The sequence below is a fragment of the Calonectris borealis genome, chromosome 12 (genome assembly GCF_964195595.1).
Source record: "Calonectris borealis chromosome 12, bCalBor7.hap1.2, whole genome shotgun sequence".
Lineage (NCBI taxonomy): Eukaryota > Metazoa > Chordata > Aves > Procellariiformes > Procellariidae > Calonectris > Calonectris borealis.
The window spans coordinates 7,444,344-7,462,747 of NC_134323.1; the positions used below are offsets into that span (position 1 = coordinate 7,444,344).

The 18,404-nt window shown below is 37.4% G+C and overlaps 1 protein-coding gene across 4 annotated transcripts in view; it reads right to left on the minus strand.

Annotated features, from left to right (window-relative positions):
* ADCY7 (adenylate cyclase 7) overlaps nt 1–18,404 on the minus strand; it is a 68,187-nt gene that overhangs the window by 13,709 nt on the left and 36,074 nt on the right. For all 4 annotated transcript variants that reach the window (XM_075161184.1, XM_075161182.1, XM_075161181.1 and 1 more), the window contains 12 exons: nt 17,077–17,241; nt 16,109–16,258; nt 12,948–13,096; nt 12,518–12,629; nt 9,923–10,050; nt 9,513–9,671; nt 5,759–5,891; nt 4,333–4,518; nt 3,344–3,387; nt 2,436–2,516; nt 1,347–1,419; nt 425–522 (listed from right to left, as the gene is read on the minus strand). In XM_075161184.1, the coding sequence (XP_075017285.1) occupies nt 425–522; nt 1,347–1,419; nt 2,436–2,516; nt 3,344–3,387; nt 4,333–4,518; nt 5,759–5,891; nt 9,513–9,671; nt 9,923–10,050; nt 12,518–12,629; nt 12,948–13,096; nt 16,109–16,258; nt 17,077–17,241 (1,478 nt within the window). The remainder of the gene's footprint in view (nt 1–424; nt 523–1,346; nt 1,420–2,435; nt 2,517–3,343; nt 3,388–4,332; nt 4,519–5,758; nt 5,892–9,512; nt 9,672–9,922; nt 10,051–12,517; nt 12,630–12,947; nt 13,097–16,108; nt 16,259–17,076; nt 17,242–18,404) is intronic.

An 18,404-nucleotide genomic window follows, 5' to 3' on the forward strand; every position in this document is an offset into this window, starting at 1 on the left:
TCTGCTTTCTCGGAAGTATGAGAAGAAGCTCCAAGTTCCCTACTTGTACCTCTACAGACAAAAGGATCACTGAGCACGTTTTAGCCAGCTAATCCCGTTTTTCTGTTGCTCACTCAATGTGCTTACAGCCAACTATTCTTATAAAACAGTATTTCTCACTTAACTGATCATCTCTCTATGTGTACTAAGCAAACACAACATTAAAGAAATATTTTTATTTTATTTTCATACTGATATCTATGCTCTTATGCCAACAACATGAATGCACTCCTTTATTAAGGGGTAAATTAGTCCTAAGAGGTGTATGTTTCTTAAATGTAAACCCTCAGGAACTCCAAGAGACTTTAAAAAGTTTCATGCACATGAGTTTCACTTTAGCTGTTGGTTAATTTGAATTATAAATTATTAAAATACTGACACTTACTTTGGCATTATAAACATCTGTATCAGAAATATACAGAGGAACACAAAACTGGCACATGCGAAGTAACTCTTCAGTTTTAGAATAGGAATGGTGCGATACTGAAACACAAGATTATAATAAATCTTAAGGATAACTGCAGGGTTTTTTAAAAATTCTATTACATTTTTGTGATGATACATACATGCAAATTTATATTCTACTATTAAAAATATACACAGAACTAAAAGAGAACAAAAGAAAACCACCAAATAAAATTCACTTGAACATCTGTCAAGAAAAGCAGCACAGTCCAAAGGATAATTTCAAACCTAGAGGGAAATCCACCAAGTATATAAATCAGCACTTCACAGATGCATGTAGTCATAATCCTTATAAAAAAGGATCTACACAGAAGTAAACCTAAAGTGTATATACACTAGTATATACACTAGTATATACACACACTAGTAACTACATACAGTACACCAGAGCACAGTAAATTAAAGAACAGTTATTCAAACAGAAAAAGTACACTGCACCTAACAAATAACAGTATTATACTTGCAATGAAACAACCACAGAAAGCAAAGTATTTTCATTATGGATGCAGAAAAACTTTTTTTTTTTTTTTAATCTCATTACTTTTGAGAGAAGTTCTTCATATAATAAAGTTGCCAAACTCCTATTAACTCCGTTATGGCAAGAATTTAACCACAGATTAGCGACAATCTCCTTTAATCTACAGAATTACATTCTCAAGGAAGAATGACCAACTCAAACAAATCATAAGATCTGCTTTCCATTAGTTACCAAAAACCTCTTTGGATGTGCAGTCACCTCCAGAATCCAGTTTCAGAATGAAAACAGACAGTTTCAAGTATATTCTTATGCTGCTCTGAAGTGCAAATCAAAGACCAAAAAGGATTATTTTGCTCTTACTAACCTCTTTTTCAAGACTGGGTTCTGCAAAAATCAGTGAAAATCCACAGAAGTCATCCGATTTGCCACACCACGGACTGCGTTCAAAGAGACACACGTTACAAAATGTACACAACAGGCCAAGGAGACTATGCAAAAGCATCGTTGTAGTTGAGGCTCCTAGTATACAGGGCGAGAGTGCCACTGTTTTACACACATTTGACAGTTCTGCAAGGTCTTTACGTTTCATAGCATAACATGTGAGTGGTTACGTTTTTATGTAGCTGACACTCTCACAGACAGCAGCATCTGCCAGTTACATGCAAAATGTAACCCCAGACCTTCCCTAAGGTTTACAAGTAGGAAAGTATAATAGCAGATGTTAGAGATGGCTCACAGCCTCCAAAAACTTCCCCTAAATACTATCAGGCCCCTATTAGGAATAGCTGAGGTACAGTGATAACAGCCTTGCTATAATTTAGATGAAAGAAAGAGTTTTTCTTCTTGAATTCACTGTTTTACATTTGATAGGAATTTAAATACTGTATTTTAAATTAAAAAAAAAAAAACAACAACATTGCCTGTGTTTGTCTGCTTTTAAATACAAATACAGTGCCAAATGCACCACCTGCTACTGACAGACCATTTACCTTCAGTGAACCAGACACTAAAGCAATTTTATTATTACCCCCAAAACTGTGTTTTGACTTTATACATAGATTTTGTTCAGAACTGCACCCCATTTGCTGACATTTCTTATTTTAATAAACAGAACACAAATTTTAACTTCCTATCCCATCCTACGCTGCAGTTTGGCTCATTACTTCAGACAGCCATAAGAAACAAAGCAGTAATTTTGCTATTTCATAGTACTATACCACATTGAGCAGCTAGACTAACCATTGTCTTCTTGCTATAATAATGCAGTAATACTCTTCTTATATTCAAATCAAAAAGAAACTAAAATAAGTAAAAAAGAAAGACCAAAAAAAGGCAAGACAAAAATCCTGGTAACTTTTCATTTTTGAGAAGTAAATTTTATATCTAGACTTAAAATTGAGAATGCAGATTATTCTCAAAGAAAAGATTAAGAAAAAAGTAAAATATTGCATACTTAGTTGAACTGAGGCCCTCAATGGTTGACATCATTTCATCATAAATATCTTCCTCTATCCTTCCCTTCTGAGATGAATTTCTGAGAACGAAATTAAGTCCATGTCACAAAGGCTATTCAGAAACAATTAATGGCCACGGAGGACCATACTTTCTCAGTACACAAGTGGATAAGCTACCAGGGAAAAGTTAAACAAGAATGCTACAAACTTATAAACATATACATCCATAAGCACTTTACTAAGCATTTCTCTAGTTACTGAAATCATGCATTTTTCAAGACAATATTTTGATAAACTAAGAGAATGTTTTACAAGTGAAAATCATCTACTTGGTTAACTCAGCAGTACAGGTACCATTGTAAGCATTTCTACATATAATGCAATTTTTTATTACACTACAATGGCATACATTAACCAAAGACATACCATGTAAAATATAATATATATTTACTTATAATATTATGTTAAACTGTATTTATTTTGTACTGTAATATTTATAAACAAATCTAGCATCTATGAGTAAGAAAACTAAAAGCTGAGGTAGCATAAGCAGTTACAATACATACACGTATACAATATATGAGGTGTTTTGATTTGTTTTCCACTGCTCTTTAGGTCTCTTACTTCCCTACTCCCTTTCATCCTGCTACAGCCCATAAAGCAAAATGCAACTGAATGACTGAGGGGCCGCTAAAACGAAGCAGGGGGAAGCCCCTTTTAGAGTCTGCTAACAATAAATGTGAATTGAGAAGTTCTTTAAAGGCCAAAGATTTAGCTTAACCTTTCTAATGCAGGAATACCATACACACAGTGATTAATCAACCAAAAGATCACATGCTTACAGTACACTGAACTGCAAGAGGAGCACAGGATCATGTATTTTAAAAAAAGAAAGTACTTGACAAACCTATCGGAAGTTCTCTGGCGCCCAGTGGAACACAAAGATATTTCCTAAATCAAATAAGGAATTAAGAATAAGTTACATGCTCAGTAAATGGCAAACAACTATTGAAAATAAACTGCAGGAAGCTGCCAAAACCATTTTTATTCACAAAAATTTATTCACAAAAAATCAAGAACCATTCTCAAATAGAAAAGCTTATCAAAATCAACCCTTTCCAGCAATGTTTTCTGCTTTAACAAGTGAGCATTTTCTGACCAAAAAAATTGTTAGAAAATAATTGAACAGATCTTCCCTCTTATTTTTCTCCACACACTGAAATAACAAACATCAGCAGAGGCAAGAAGACTGAAAATCACTTTCACAAATCTGAATGGACGGATACTTAATTTAAAATTTAATACAGCTATCTGTCCACAGAGAGTAGTACCGCCTTGTTGCGCCTCCAGGAGCGCACCTAAAAGCATGCACATCTCCTCCTTTCAGCTTTCAGGAAGAGCATATAGAAGCAAAAATTATTTTTCTTAAATTTTAAAATCTTAAAAATCTTAAGAATTCTTAATCTTAAAAATTCTTTACTGATAAAATCCTGTTGCAGGCAGAGCATGTGGAAGGACTGTTTATTTTCTATACATTTTAAGTAGATGTTGAGTGCATCTGGAGTCTGGGATAAATTATCTTTTTTCCAAAACCACATGTAGCGAGCAGGACCCCAAGATGCAAAAGTGTCAGGGAAAAAAAAGATCGTTTCAAAGTTTTACTTTGAAGGTTTACTGTGAGTATAGCATGCTAGAGATTGGCAGAGTTTGAATACTGTTAAGTTCTGACAGAAATACTTGTTGCACAGATACCTTCTTAGTTCTGTGTACACATTCAACACCGAGAGTAATAGCAGAAATTCAGCCACAAAAACCATGTCAGATTTCAAGTTTCACGCTATAGACACGAGGAGCAGTTTGCAATTGTAGGATGACAATCACTACTTCAAACCTCACCTTTCTTCGCCTTCCTTGTGAACTTGAAGAGTCACTGCTCACACTTTCTCTGTGGTTCAGGTGAGCAAAGGGCCTGGCTGCTCCCCAGGACTCTAAATAACGTGTCATCCGAACAGATGCTCGCATCTTCAGCCCATCATTAACTCTTGTTTTAGGGAGATGATTGTTTGATATGCATTGTTTGGACTAACAGAAAAAACGCACTCATTTAGAAAACAGAAAGTGAGACAAATTACAAAGAAATGAAGCTCTGCGTACTTGAGTAGTTTACTGTATAATCTAGCTATTTAGTAGGACTCTAAACACACATCAGCAATGTGTCAGCCAATCTCAATTCCTTTATCTCATTTAATGAATGTGAGCTAAAGCAAATCATGACATAATGAATTTGCTTCAACTGCCTTTACAAGCCTTTGCTTGTAACGCTGCAACATTCGAACTTCCTAGTTTATTTACGATGACGCGAGAGATCGCAAGATCTTACGAATAGATACAATTTCCTTGCAGTCAGCACAACAGCAGGGGAAAAAGATTCCCAATTCCTGAGCTAGGGTGTATCAAAACAGCGGTTAGAAGAAGATCCCACAAATTATAGACTCGACATTAGATTATATCCTTACGTCACAGGTGAAGAGTCAGGCAGTATAAACCCTTGTGGGTTTGCAAGGAAGCTAAAACTACAAAATAAACTGACACATCAATGCCTGGTTATTCTCTAACATTTCACAGGTATCTTCAAATGAGCAGGGACCATTTTAATAGATCCTCATTCTGAGAATATCTGCTGTGTACATGTAAGGGGGGAGTTGCAGTGTTGAGTACATAAAACATGCAACAAAGATAAGATCGAGTTCTTGCTAATTAAAAGTGTCTCTATACAGTTCCTGTAAAGATCCTGAAGGAAAGAAATTTGTAATTTTCATTCTTTTTTCTTTCAAAATATTTTACTCATCAACCACAAGCCGATTCAACATAGCAATACTCCAGGTGTTTGCAGTTACCAGGCTCTAAAGGGGCGATCAACAGTTGCTAACTTTACACCTTGAAAAGGTGAATCTCACATCTAAGTGAGGAAGAAGATGTCGGAAACTATTCTACAGGAAATATTTTATCTGAAAGTGGCCACACAGTACAGGTATTCTTTCATTACTTCATCCCACTTTTTGACCTGGATTTGAGAGAGACACACTTCATGCAAATACATACTCAAACATGTATTTTTACTCTAAGTGGACCACATAAGAGGTTTCAGCATAACACTACCTTCAAGCTAATAGACATGTCATAAAACAGCAGATCTGAAGTCCCAAATCCAAGCTACTCAGATGACTCATACCATGCTTTAATTCTGTTCCTGAATTACCTATGTACTTAAAATGTATGTATATATTTGAATAAATATACATGTTTAAAAGCATACACATACCCTTGGATCAACCACTAAGTAGGTTTTGATATTCATGGATTCGAGGTAAGGATCCCTCAGGTGTCCATTCCCTTCTTCTACTTCATAAGCTTTCCCTAGGTGATTTAATGTTGCTTCAGTGATGTGTACACGGCTGAGAAGGGGAGAAAGAACAAGAGACCCAAACACTTAGAGAAAGGTCACATTAAGCATTTCATTTACATTTCAATGGCCACTGCTGACATTTCTGCTTTTCAGCCATCTTGTGCTTTGGCAGCCAACTGCAAAATCCTGCCAGTACTTAAAACCATATTTGCAATCTTTTACTGCAGTTCTTCGTTGCACATCTTTCATAGCAAGTATGGTAAAAAACACTTCCCAGAATGAGATAGTATAAAACTAAGTTGAAATAAGCAGACACGTATAAGAAACAAGAAGAAAAGTGATCAAAGGAGATCTGATGACTGACAAGACAGACAGACTCACAGGCAGGTTGTTTCAGATGGCAAGAGCTGCAGGGAAAGCTCACACACAAGGAGGACTGTCTCATGCTAGAAATGCATGAGGAGGGGAGGAGGTGGTTACAAAGTCTGGAAAAAAAAACCTGAAAATGTTTTTTGTCAACTAGGAGAATAATTCTGAAAGTCTGTCTTTTCTGACTGAAACAATCAGAGGAGAGCATAACACAGCAACAACAGCAGCACGCTTCTAAGGAGAGCAGCTAGTATTTTTCTGTACCCATTCACACTTTGCCTTAAATGTTATTTAGTTCAGTATCCCAAATCATGTATTTCGATATAAATTACGAGTAATATCTTTCCATAGAATTTCTCTACAAGAGACTTGAGTGTGTTTATAAAATAGCATTTCTTTTCTTATATTCTACTTTCTCATTGTTCATTTTCCCACAGCTTTTCTCACTTTTCTTTGGCACGGACGGGTTAAACACTGTCCTGTCAGTCGTACAATCTGTCAGCACAGAGCTGGGAATAGAACATTTCCAGAATGGAAGCTGACAGTGTGCAGCACTCCTATCTAACTACAGCGAGCAAGGGGATCACTGTCCCATCTGCCTCTACTTCCTTATGCTGCATGTAGGTTTGCCTCAAGATAATTTACCCAAGACCTGGAGACCACTGGTTGTGGCTTCCCACAAGAAAGAACAAAAAATTCCTCAATACTTTTGGAGCCAAAAGGTAAGAGTTTTGGAATATAGAGGATGCATGTTTTTATTTGTTTACTGGTCATTGTCTCAAAAAACTGTTTTTTTAATTGTTACCTTGATTATTCAGTTTTGCAATCGAGGTGAACCTTCAAATCTTAAAATTTAAAGCTTGCTCTAAAGCATCATTTTCTCCCATAGAGACTGAGGCATAGTGGGTGATGTCTGTATTAACTGAGCCTTAAAACGCAGTTATGTACTGCAGCAAGTTTCCTGTGGTTTTCCACTTATCTCAAAAGGCAGTACATTTGTTCACTATCCACCATTTTCCATTTTACCGATCTTCATCTCCCCTCTTCCCCAAATCACACGCTGCCATAGTACGTTTCAGATCTTACTGCAAACTTCTTTCCATTTAAATTACTATGCCGATGACTTCTCAGCAGTTACTAATGCTTACTGGATTTCAGGATCAGCACATAACCAAAAGCTGCTACCGCTAAAGCTGCCTCTCAAAGGCAAGCTGTAACATGCACTATTGCACTTACCATGCTAGTACAGAATACCTAACATACTGCACTGAATTTCCTATGCTAACAGGCCTGAGAATAACATATTCTGATCTTTCAGGCATATACATATTAGAAATAATTGGTCATAAATGCATTTTTAATTTTCGTTTTATGCTAGTCCTTTCTGCTTTACTAGTAGATTACATTGTTAGGAATGCAAATAATTTTTAAAATCAGAAAGATGATGAACAAGGATACTCTGTCAATGGAAATAAAATATTTATAAAGCTAGAAGTTTTCCTGCATCCTTTCAAAAGTCTTTAGAATTCCTTCATTCACAGAAACCCAAAATATATATACTTCATATTTTCAATAAAAACCTCAATCTGCTCCTAATGACAAAACTTCTGCTTTCAAAGGAGCAGGACGAGCTAACATTGGAATGGGGAATTCCAGACACATCCTTTTTCCACAGAGCACGAAACACATATAACATTTGCATAATGAATAGAAACCCTTTCTCCCCATGAGGCTCAGTCTTCCACAGATGGAAGGTTTCTTCTGGCTAGTTTTGAAGCACATGATAAGCGAGTGCTAGACATGTATAGATATAGGAAGTATCAACTGTATGTTTCATAATCAGCATGCCAACCTAAACCAGCTTTATTCTTTAACAGATGATCAAACATAAGTACAAAGAACAAAATGAAATAATCGAAGTTTTCAAGATTAGGCAATGGTCCTAAACGTGACTAAGAAAAGTATGTTTTCGTGCCATATTCAGAGTCATGTTGTTTGCTTTACTAACGAAAGAAACATTACAATTCTGTATTCTTGTTTAATCATGCTGAGTCATCACATTAAAACATTGAACCTGGATGGTATTGCAACCGTTCACCAAGCTCAAATTAGTTTTATTTCTGTTTCGGTCACCAATGCAAGAAAATAATTTGATATTCATATCCCCTTATCACTTTGCAGAAATTAATTTTTAAGTTACAAGCATATACCTAAAAGCTGTCTGAGGCATAGAAATAATAAGAACCCCTATAATGTCACTGGTTAGAATCACTTTCCAAGAGAAACCAATACTTTAATGCTTAAACATATACCCACAGGAATGCCATTCAATTAAGAAGTACCAATTTGCACAGACTACCAAGAACCTACAAAATCATGGTCTCATTTGAGAATGGAAAAAGAGAAACTCTTAACATGGTCTTTTTTGGTGCAGATTACCAAAAAAAAAAAAAAAAAAAAGGAGTTTCTTAGCTGAATTCTAATCCCCAAGTTCAACTTAGGGAAAAAAAAAATACTTTCCTAAATGAGGGAAATACAAAATGCTGGTGTTTTTAAAAAATATTTATATTTACCCTTTTCAATAAGCATCTTAAAAAAGGCAGCATGAATATCAGCCTCAGACCCAATCCTCTGCACTGCTGAGCAACACATGGCAAGTTACATTACTGCTTTGCCTCAGCTCTTCTACTCAGGACCACTCAATTTCCTTCCCGTTCCGCCCATGACAAACGCTACACAGAGAGAATACGCAACAACCAACAGCTCCAAACTCCCTTGCTTGGATGCTCCTCATCAGGTTGCATTTTAATTTCTGACTTGTTTGGGTGTTGTGTTTTTTTTTTTGGGGGGGGGGAAGGGAGGGAGTGCATATAGAACTAATATAAATCAAGTGGGACTGATCAATATATTAACAGAAACACTAAGTAAATATGCAGCTTTGCCTTGTCGACATAAATAGCATATCTATTCTTTAGCTAAACTTACAAATACAGTATTATCCCTGTGCACAACATGAATTAACTAATAAACATAATGCACTGCTGAAGACGGACAAGTTTCTTCAATGAAGGGAAAGTCAAGAAGCAGTCACTTGCCCAAGAATAGCATTTTATAGTTCATTGAAAACAGAATCAGAAAATAATAACATTTTACAGCGCTGGTAAGTATACCTTTGTCCTATTTTCATCATCCCATTATGAGGATTTGTGTCACGGCACAGTTACAAATTCCAGACTCATAAACCAGCATTATGAAAACCATGACGACAGAGCGAATCACCACTGACAGGGAAGATCCTCACCCAGGTACGCCCGCGGACTCCATGCGGTTCGCTAAGGACACGTCGTGCGACCAGACATCATACTGCCACTTCCGGAGGCCGATCACCCCGCACAGCACGTTCCCAGAATGAATACCAACCCTCATGTTGATATCCACTCCTGTGGCTTCTCTCACCTGCCTACGGAGGGAGGAGGGTGTTAGAGCGTAAGTTACACTTTTGATTTTCTCTTCTCCTCCTCCTGGAGATCTCTTAAGGTTTAGTCTCATTATACTTAGTGCAAAGACAAGAGACAAACTTATGACCCAATGCGTAACTATCCAACTACAGGTAATAAATACACTTTGAATGTTGACAAGAAAAGTAAGAATGACTGTATTCAATATCTTCATAGCCTCGATACATTACAAAGTCTTCTGTGCTATACTTACTTTATTGCTTCACACATGTCGAGTCCCATTTTAACACAGTTCCTGGCATGAACCGGTAAGGACACAGGTAGGCCTGAGACACAGTAGTAACAGTCTCCCAAGATTTTTATTCTCATGCATTCATTCTCCTGTGAAATTACGGTAAACATATTTAACAGGAAAAAATGAACTGCAAGTAGGCTAATGACACCAAAACTAGGACTTTTCTATGTCATCCTGAGAAAGTCAAGCTTAATTCAATCCTTGTTGAAGCAAAGGTTATTTCTCTTTTCCCACATCCAAATGCCTGGACGTTGCTCACTGGAGGGTAACAGAAATGACCACTTCAAGCATTTCTGAAATAAAATTGTCTTACTAGTTTCTGACTGTATTCTTGGAACTGTGTGCAATTGAGAAACTATAAATAAAAACAAACTGTCACAGAATTTACCATCTAAAGGATGAAATCTACTTATCTATCTTTTAATCTTTGTCTTTATTAACACCTGAATTATAGGCGGTTTGTTCACCTTTTCTTCAATTTTTGCATGGTTCACCTTTTCTTCAATTTTTGCATGGCAGCCTCATAAGTAACATTGTGCAGTGTCGTAAAACCTGCACAGAATTTAGGGAGACGTTAGAATTAAGATGCCCAACCCGGTAGCTTTGCAGAAGCAAAATGGTTTTTTTTGTTTCAAATATGACTGAAAAGGAAGACAGCACACACTACAGTTTGCTGTTGCTAATAAAAAAAAAAATATGCAATACTATCTGGCAGCAGAAAACTTTTTCCTAACTGTGCAACCGAGGATACTGCTGCCCATGACTGGCTGGAGAAAGGAAAGGGGAAGAGCAAAAAGCTCCTCATACTGTCTTTTGTTAAAACATTACTGAAGAATTTTAACTACAAAGGTTGCAAACAAGCCAGGGCTAATTCTGTGAGGCTGTATAGTGTTTCACTGAGGAGTAGAGGTGGCTTAATTTGGGCTAGCTGACATCTTCAGCTGCCCAACCCTCCTTGCTGTGGGAACAGCCCAGCAATTCTTCAGTCAACTCCAAAATCAGCCCAAATCAGTGGCAATTTACCAAACTAAGCCGTTCTCCCTCATCAGTCAAAGCCTTAAGAGAACATCCATCATTCTGCACCATCTTAAGCCATCCAGTAGGTTCTGAGCATTGCAGCAAGTGACAAGCTTAGATAGCCCTGTGCTTCAGTTTCAGAGATCCTAGGGGAACCTAGCCCTAGGTTAGAGCTGTTAGACTTCAGTATCCAGCTCAGTGTCCAGGTTAGCCATCGACTTTTATTAGGTAAATTGGAGCCTACAACATTTTTACATATTGGAAAAGATGACTGAGAATACTCCCCAGCAGAACTAAAATAGCACAAAAAGCAGGAATCTCTTCTTACGGCTCAACCACAGAGTTGCAAAAGTCCTTGACTCAGTAAATCCAGATATTTTTTAAACAGTGCAATTTGCAGACAGGAGTGAGAAATTAAAACATATCACTCAAAATCTGGAATCTTTTCTATTTTTGTATCTGAGGAACAGTTGCAAAAAATGACCAAATGTCTTTAACCTCAGCTTCTACTTTGTTATAAAAAGGTCGTGGCAACTAAGATGACATGACTTACTTGCATGTTCTTAAAAGCTGCTTTGCAACTATACGGTTAGTACGACTCACTTACTTGCCAGTACTTGAGGTTTTAACAGCAACTGAATTCATATAAATACGAAGATTAGCAATGTCATTTAGTCAAAAAGACGAACAAGGATTTTAGGCAGGTTTTAATCAGTGACATATTTAAGAATTTATTCAATGACATCCACAAAGGTTTAATTAAAGCAATTTCACTCCTCTGCTATATTAATAATTTTAGTTTTCCCACTTTTTCTGAAGAATTTTTAGAATTTCACAAAAACAAGATTTTCCAAGTGCATTAATTTTCTAATTTGCATTCAGTATACCCAAATATAGTCAATTATGAAATCAAACCAATATCTTTAAACCATGGGAAGTTCTGATAGGTAGTCACTAGTCTTGAGTTATGCTTTACCAGTGATAAATTTCTACAACCAGAATTTGAGTTGGTATTTGTTTTTTTGATGTCACATAGGATGCAACAAAATGCACTTCCCATTCTTACACTTTTCTGTAAGTATCCATTAATAATTATTACTCCTGAGCTAAAGAACTCCTTAGTCTGATGCAATATGACTGAATTTATGAATTTAAATGTGTGCCTGAGAGTTCTCCATGTGTAGAGCCAACAAACAATCCTTCTAACTGAACACAGCAAAGCTCCTCAATAGAGCTTGTATACAGTACCTCTTACAGCCCTATTACAATCATTTATTGCCATCAGACAATTCCCTGAACAATACAGATAAACCTCCGGACTCAAGAATTGGAATTACAGTAACATCTTGCTAAATTTCCCATTTTTGTTTTAAATTTTTTTTTTATGTGATTTTGCTAGTTAGCTTTAACGCCAAAGCAGTCTTCCCCTCCTGACTTTAGAAACACTAACACCAACTGCCTTTTCTCTTGTGGAAAAAACTACTTCTTTTTCCGATGGTGGCCTTTATCCCTACTGCACAACAAACTGCAACCTACCTTTGCAATCTGATCAAACTTTCCAAAAAGTTCGTTCAGCATCACTACTAGTTCCTTAGGAGAACAGTCACTGGCAAGGCGAGTAAATCCTACAATGTCTGCATAAAGAATGCTAGACAAGAACAAAAGGAAAAAACAAAATAGTTGAAATATGAAGATATGTCTATTCCGCGGTCAGCTTAAATATTAAAATGCATTTAATAGAAAGCATCTCTCTCTTTGGAAAACAACTCCAGAAAAAAAGAGTTCAAGTATCTCAACTGATTTAGAAGACAGCATGTCAGTTCAAGACACGTTATCCTCCCACAACAGGAAAGAAGCTCACTTCAGCCTGAAAGTCTACCTCCAAATTTTAATTTCACTGGACCATATACACTGTTGAGAACCAGCAGCTTATATTAATAAAATTACTTCTACAGTTTCCACTTACCTAACATTTTGGTGCCTTTTTACATATAGACTGTGGAAATTGTTGTCATGCATTTGCCTATTATCATTAGTTTCCTTTAGTCGCTCTATGATTGCTAGCTTCATTTCCATAGAGATATGAGCTGGCAGTATGGATAAAAGCAAATTTTCCTAAAAGGAGAGGGAAAAAAATTAATGATGCAAAATTCTTAACACAGTAAATTTGAAACTGCAGGATTTTAGTGACTGCAAGAAGGAATTAAAAAAAAAAAACAAAACCTTTATTCAAATAGCTTTTGAGTAATACATGTCAAGTTTTCCAGGAAAGACTTTTACATTTCTGTTCTCAAAATCACCTATTTTAGTTAAGTAAGGGTGTTGCATATTTTTCTCTTTTGTTCCTTGTGACCTAGATGTGACATCTCTCTGTAACCATGAAACACAAAAAAATTCAGTATTGAGTACTACAATTTCTGGATAAATGAAAACTTATTTTGTCCATCAATCTCAGTGTTACGTTAGCATTGTCTGATAAAACTTCTGGTAAAAGCTTATATTCTATAACGAACAATCTATGCAGTATTAAAAACCCTTGTGAATTCTCAAATGCTGGAAAAGCAGCAAAAGTGTTGACAACATGCTGCTATAGTTTAAATGAACCAGGAACTGATGCCACTGAAATAAAGTCTTTTGAACTGAGTGAGAATACAGACTCTTCAAAAACCACTTACATTGTTTGACTATTCAGTGCACTGTTTTACACTGTCTTTGACTTAAATGCTCATTCTTCAAAGACCCTAAGTTGCTGGGCAGAAGAGGAAGACAAAAAGAGAGTACTTTTAACCCAGGAAGGGCTCTACCGCCCCAGAGACAGAGTCACCACAGAAGAGGAAATGTTGCGTGGAGCAGCTATAGGCAGGAACTTTTTCAGATGACATCGCCAGCAAGGTCAACACATTGTGTAACTGAGTAAAATGCTGTCCCTTTTCATAGAATCATAGAATCATTAAGGTTGGAAAAGACCTCTAAGATCATCGAGTCCAACCATCAACCCAACACCACCATACTCACTACACCATGTCCCTAAGCGCCTCATCTACACGTCTTTTAAATACTTCCAAGGATGGTGACTCAACCACCTCCCTGGGCAGCCTGTTCCAAGGCCTGACCACTCTTTCAGTAAAGAAATTTCTCCTAATGTCCAGCCTAAATCTCGCTTGGCGCAACTTGAGGCCATTTCCTCTCGTCCTGTCGCTAGTTACTTGGCAGAAGAGACCAACACCCACCTCGCTACAACCTCCTTTCAGGTAGCTGTAGAGCGCGATGAGGTCTCCCCTCAGCCTCCTCTTCTCCAGACTAACCAGTCCCAGTTCCCTCAGCCGCTCCTCATAAGACTTGTGCTCCAGGCCCTTCACCAGCTTCGTTGCCCTCCTCTGGACACGCTCCAGCACCTCAATGTCCTTCTTGTAGTGAGGGGCCCAGAACTGAACACAGTATTCGAGGTGCGGCCTCACCAGTGCCGAGTACAGGGGCACGATCACCTCCCTGCTCCTGCTGGCCACACTATTTCTGATACAGGCCAGGATGCCATTGGCCTTCTTGGCCACCTGAGCACACTGCCAGCTCATGTTCAGCCGGCTGTCAATCAGCACCCCCAGGCCCTTTTCCTCTGGGCAGCTTTCCAGCCACTCTTCCCCAAGCCTGTAGCGTTGCATGGGGTTGTTGTGTTTTGACCAAATCTTTGTCTCCTTTTCCTGAATACCCAGTGCAGCAGTACACAGATGGCAGTAAGCTGCCAGGGTTACTTAACCGGTGCCTGGCACCAAAAAGAAATGCCTCAGGATCAGAGTGGGAAGAGGTAGTCCTTGAGCATCAAGTACTGGAATACAGTAGGTATAGACAGTAGTTTAGTTTGAGAAACAGAATCACCTCCTTCCCCTCCTCTAGTATTTTAATACTAGGAGAGTCAACCTTGGGGAACAATTTAAACTGACAGTAGAGCCCCAGTGAATGTAACGGGGCCATATGAGGCTGACACATTACACAGTTTTCAAGGAAGTGATGATGAACCCTGAACAGCATTTCTCACATCATTTTCACAGAGAAAAAGTGGGTGGCAAAAAGGAGACTCAAAATTGTGTGACATATTACAACACAGATGAAAAGAAAGCTGTCCATAGACTTAAGCACATCTACACTTCAAACAAGCAGCCATTAAAAAAAAAAAACAAAACCCACAAACCAAAAAAACCCACATACGCAAGTTACCACATCGCCCAAAGAATGAGCGCACACTGCCTGTGTAAACTGATCAGATGCTTCCCTGGCTGCTGTGTGGGGAAATTCTGCCAGGACTTTCATGCAGATTTGTCATCTCATCTCACAAGATTAGCATCAGAGGACAGACCGCACTAGCAGTGTGGCAGTTTCTTCTTTTCAATTCGATCAAGTCAGTCACTTTTCAGCCCCTTCCTTTTATCTAGTAACTGGTGGGCAGAGAACTCTGTACACATCAGCCTTCTAGAGCTGCTGTTCTTAACCCTACTTATACCAGGATAAAAGAGGAAAGTTGCCCTAGTTTCAGCTTTGATACTTCTTTACAATCCTTCCTCAGTAAGAAATTCACGTTCTTTGCTTATTCTTTAAATACCACTGGAGTTAATGGAAAAAAAAGTCATACTGGAATCCTGTAATCTATTATATGATTTTTTTCTCCCTTAGGCTCCAATTTTCTCCTTCTAGCAAAAGAAAATAGTTTGTGAGACAAGGAACAAATAATACTTTGGAATTCAAAAGAAAAAAAATGTGACCAAGGGAAGCATGAAACTAACTGTTGAAGTTACCTTACAAATATTTTTAAGGGCATTAAGGGCATGCTCTTTTAAGTTACCTTGGGCCAGTCCCAGTAACATTTTATACTAGGAAAAAAGTAACTAAAATAACTGGTAATTATATTCCTGTTACAAATACCGTGATTCTCATATAGACAAGCCACAGAGAACAGCTTCCTCCCTTTAACTTCCTTCTTTTGTTACAAATGGCACAGCTTTTATTTTTGACACTAAGTGGGTATCACAAAGATTGGACCAAGCCTTTCAACATGCATTAGTCACCAACCTTATAAAATTATACAGACTTTAGAAATGAAAACAAGCAATTTATAACATGAATTAGTTCACTCACTTGTTGCCTCTTTTCAATCTTCAGTTTCATTCGGACCTGAATGCACTTTAGTGTGTATCTATACAAATCCCACGAAGCAACCTGCATTTGGCGTTTGTGAAATGCACCCATCAAGTTACCACAAAGGAAAATGACAGCATTGGCAAGTAGCTGCACAAGAAGAAAAATATTTACCTACTGCAGAACAGTCATTGATACTTCACCAATACACATACTACTCCCTTAAAAACAATCAATCCCAGACCACGTTCAATTTTTCTCTTACCCTGTCACACACCAAATCATAGTGTTTCAGTTAGCCAGGATGTACTTGGGAAATATAAGCTAACTTTCACAGTCACAGGCATTCCTGTACGAACATACAGTAGTATAACAAAACAGAAAATTCTGCTATATCATTTAACATTTATTTGCAGGCACCAGTGTTTGATTTACAGAGAAACCAGTCTACAAACTCATGCATCAGCGTGCTGTATGAAGTCTGACACACACCTGGATCAAAAGAGCTGGGGTGCTCCTTTGAACACACCCTATTAATAAGTGTTGGGAACCCTGAAAGCACCCAGTAGCACTCCCAGGCCCTGCTGACTCCCCAGGGCAGCAAGGGCCCTTTTGATCCACCCTGTAGGCAGTGCCAGATGAAGTTAGATAGGACCCATCTGAAACAGCACAGATTGGGAAGAACAATTGTGACAAAGTTTGTCATATTTTGAGTAACTTAGTTAAAAAAATTAAAATAATAATTCTGCTTCTTCCTCTTAGGTCAGAAAACCAAAATGCATTATAGATGAAAAGAATTGTGGTTTTTATGAAAAGCATGCAAAACACATTGGGTCCAAACTCCAAATCCATGAATTTGGAACATCCATGTGGAAGTTTGGAACTTATCTAAACAGGATAGTTATGCCAATAGCAAATGGTAATACGACTAGCATATTTAATTGCTTAACAAAGTAGTATTTCCTTACCTGAAATAGAATGGATTCCTTATTTTCCTGAGAAGTCATGCTTACCACAATGCTTAGAACAATAATATGGGAGAGAGCAGAAAGAATGCTAATTATGACAGCACCTCTCATCCCAAAGGGTAGCATGGTATAAACTGTGAAGATTATGAATAGAAAGAATGGCACCTTTGGAAAGAGAAAAAGAAAGGAAAAAAAAATACATTATTAGGTGCCTGCCAAAATTTGCTACAGAACAAGGAGGAAAGTAGCAGGATTCTTGCTCATTTTCAGGCAGAACAATTCAATATTGACATTTCAAAAGCACAATTTAAAACATAAGAACAGTGGTAGTCCTAAAAGCTTTGAGGGAATTAGCAGCTATAGATTCATAGATAAGACAATTTAACATGACATGTCACCTTTAGGTTTTTCAGTTGTCCCTGCCCTTCATCCTTAATTTATCCATTACAGCTGAAGATGCACTTCGTACATCATGTATCAGGAACAGAGTGTTGCAAGGATAGCAATATTGAATAGAACCAGATTTCTCACCTTCTCCAAGTTCTTATTCTAATTTTAACATCACCTGACCATATGTGTGTGTTTACTCCATATTTGATAAAACCCCAAAATCCAACCAATACTTCCTGGTGCTGACACAGGAGAATAATCATTATTGCCACTAACTACATAGTTAGCTGCACAGATTTTACAAAATGCACAATGGTCCACTGAACTGCTAGGGATCAGAAGGAAGGTCTATAAAACTTAAATCCATATTTATAGATTTGTTATAGTGTTTAGCTCATATATATGGAAACTAACAACCCTGATCAGAGGAAAATACTGCAGTGTTCCTGGCTCAGCTCCGTCTCATCATTGCAATTCAACTCATGCCATTCCAGACACGAGCTTCCTTCAAGGAAGTCTCAAGGCCCAGACTGCACTTAAATGTTTTGCCAGAATAGATAGATTGGTTGGGCAACAGTAAACAAACAAACAAGCAAATAAAAGTTTTCATTCAACAAAAGTAATCTTTTCATGTTCATCTTTACTATTTTAGCTGGACAAAAAAAAAAAAAAAAAAAGTCTTTTTCTGACATACATACAACCCCTATCACAATGTTCTGAATGTTGTGTAATAGTTTTATAAGCATGGACAAGCAAAGGTCATACCTGTATTTAAATAATGGCTTTAATTAGTGATAAATTCATAACTTTAGATAAAAGTGTGAAATGAACCTATTCACTTCTACTTTCTAATCTAGGGTCTCATATTTTAGGCTTTAAATCAACATTAATGAATTATTAGCACATGACAACAACACAAGACATTGGCTTGCAGCACT